General features: G+C 39.0%; 1 protein-coding gene across 1 annotated transcript in view; it reads right to left on the bottom strand.

Annotated features, from left to right (window-relative positions):
- Positions 1-2500, bottom strand: part of LOC125029944 — a 9988-nt gene that overhangs the window by 6364 nt on the left and 1124 nt on the right. The window contains exon 2 of the mRNA XM_047620134.1: positions 977-1196. Coding sequence (XP_047476090.1) covers positions 977-1196 — 220 coding nt within the window. The remainder of the gene's footprint in view (positions 1-976; positions 1197-2500) is intronic.

Genomic DNA, 2500 nt, shown 5'->3' with positions numbered 1-2500 from the left:
ACAAGATACCCACACAGAAATATCCCTAGACAAAAAGTACAAGCTCCGTACCCACATGCCCCGTGTAAGCAGCCCCACTCAAGATCCTGAGCCAAACGCAGTCAAAGACAAATCCTACACTGTGAAGAAAACAGAAAGTGAACAATGCTGTGTTTATCTGTCTGTCTCCGGTCGACACAGAATCGGAGTCACAAAGATGAACTAGGAGAGCATTCATGATGTATGCAATGCGTGCGTTAGGAGCCTAACAAGGAGTAAAAAAAACATTTTTAAAAATCTTTATTCATAGTGGTATTAACTTTTTTTTTTCTCACTCGTTGTAGGCCTACATTATCCGGTATATAGATTGTGACTATGTAACTGTACGAATTCCAGATAGTATCTCCCTAGCTACCTGGCCTAAGTGACTCTGAGGCCAGGTGTTGCCATTTCTCTTACTGATTATAACGTTCAAAAGTTTCGCCGTTTTATCAACTTTTGAGATTTGATCTTACCTCATGCGAATGTGATACCTATAGTGTTGTTTATTAAAGTTTTGCTTGCCCTATCAGCCCGGCCGTGAGTGGAAGCTAAGACTGCCTATAATGGAAACGTGTTCATCCACTCACAAGGACAGTCAAGGCCTGGAAAGGGACTTCTCTAGACCTTGGATACAATATCTGCCGGGGTCTGTTGTTTGTTTATTTGTGTGCAAAACTAAAAATAACAAATAAAAACTTTCAAATTCCCTGATCAGGTAACTAATTTAGTTTATTGTAACGCTTAGTGTTCTGCTGTCCAACTTCTCTGGGGTAATTTAATCTATAAGTATCGATGTAAGCTACGTGTATACGTGATGACCAACTCGTTAAAAAGAAATCAAGGTCACTCCAGATCAATATTATTATTTCCATTCCCTTCATCACACAAATTCGCCACAGTTCACCACCACGCCCCATGAAACGGGAAACGACGCTAGAACCATTCCAGGACTCACGAACGACGTCGGTTTCCGTCCGTCCACGCCCCTGTCACACGCGCCTCGGCCGCACACCCGTCCCGACCGATCCTCAAGGCCCGAACTGAGACACGAGACTGGGGAGGGACTGGCTTGTCCTCCGAAGGTACGTTCACTCCTCTCCTCGCCTCGCCTCACCGTCTCCTTCGCTTCCACCAGCTTGGGGAGTTCTTCCACTGCCCAGTCCACTGTGTCTCCACTTACACGTCACCCCACTGGGACTCTGTTTAAGGTCTCTTGAATCTATAGTTGTTGCGTTTGTGTCTTTGTATTGGAACAAATGTGTTCATTTTCTAAAGATTCTTGTCTGGCGGGTAGGTTCTCCTTGAATTTAATACATGATATTAGACGAATAGTCATAATGTTTGTAATAATGGTAATGATACTCATAATAGTTTATGATAATGGCGAATGATAATGACAGGGATGATAATGGTAATAATGAAGTTGATGATGAGAATGTGGATGAGAATAATCATAATGAAAAAGATGATGGTGAAGATTGTGATACTGATGATGGCAATGATAAGAATATTTTTTTTTTATTATTAATGATGATTACGATGATGATGGCGATAATGCTGATAGAATTACGATTAATAATACTAATAACAACAGCAACAGTAACAAGAACAGCAATAACAATCATCCACAAAGCAAGGAGCGAAAGGGCCCTGTGCTTCCACATGAAACCGATTTGCCATCCCTGCGACAGCAACAAAAGGTCCAGTAACCGTCTCCACAGAAGGAAAATCGGTCTTAAATCTCGCTTCGAATACTAATGAGCGTCGTCAGTCTGATTCGCCTTATGGGATATGTTTGTAGAAGTTATGAATGAAAATGAATAACTGTATTTGACCGCTTTCGATTTTATCTTCGTCAGAAATTCATATATCAGAGTGTTTATATATATATATATATATATATATATATATATATATATATATATATATATATATATACAGAGCATATATATATATGTCAGACATGGGAAATGTTGAGCGATTTCTTTCTGACTCGCTTGTCAGGGAATTTCTGTTACTATTGGGGTTATTATAGCTATCACGACTACTGTTACTGCGACTTACTATACCTATTATTAGTAACGCTACTGATATGAGGAATTTTGTTGTGGCTATTGCCATTATTATATTATCACTACCAATGGCAATAATATCCATAACACTGTTATCCTCATAACTGTTAATGCTGCTTCTACCGTTGCTACCACTACTGCGGCTGCTACTACTACTACTACTATTACTACTATTATTACTACTACTACTATTACTTATATTACTATTACTACTGGTGCTATTATTACTGCTACGTCTACTACTACTGCTGCAAGTACTACTACCACTATTTCTACTACTATACTACTATTGTTAATACTACTATCAATACAGTATTTTAGAATCATGTTTTTTAGACCAACTCTTATAGTGATGGCACAAGGTAACGACGGTGAATAGAGGGTATGAGTTGTAGGCTGTTAAAAAA

This window comes from Penaeus chinensis, chromosome 10, assembly GCF_019202785.1.
Source record: "Penaeus chinensis breed Huanghai No. 1 chromosome 10, ASM1920278v2, whole genome shotgun sequence".
NCBI lineage: Eukaryota > Metazoa > Arthropoda > Malacostraca > Decapoda > Penaeidae > Penaeus > Penaeus chinensis.
Note: the sequence above shows the minus strand (reverse complement) of the source record. Positions and strands in the feature narration are given on the sequence as shown.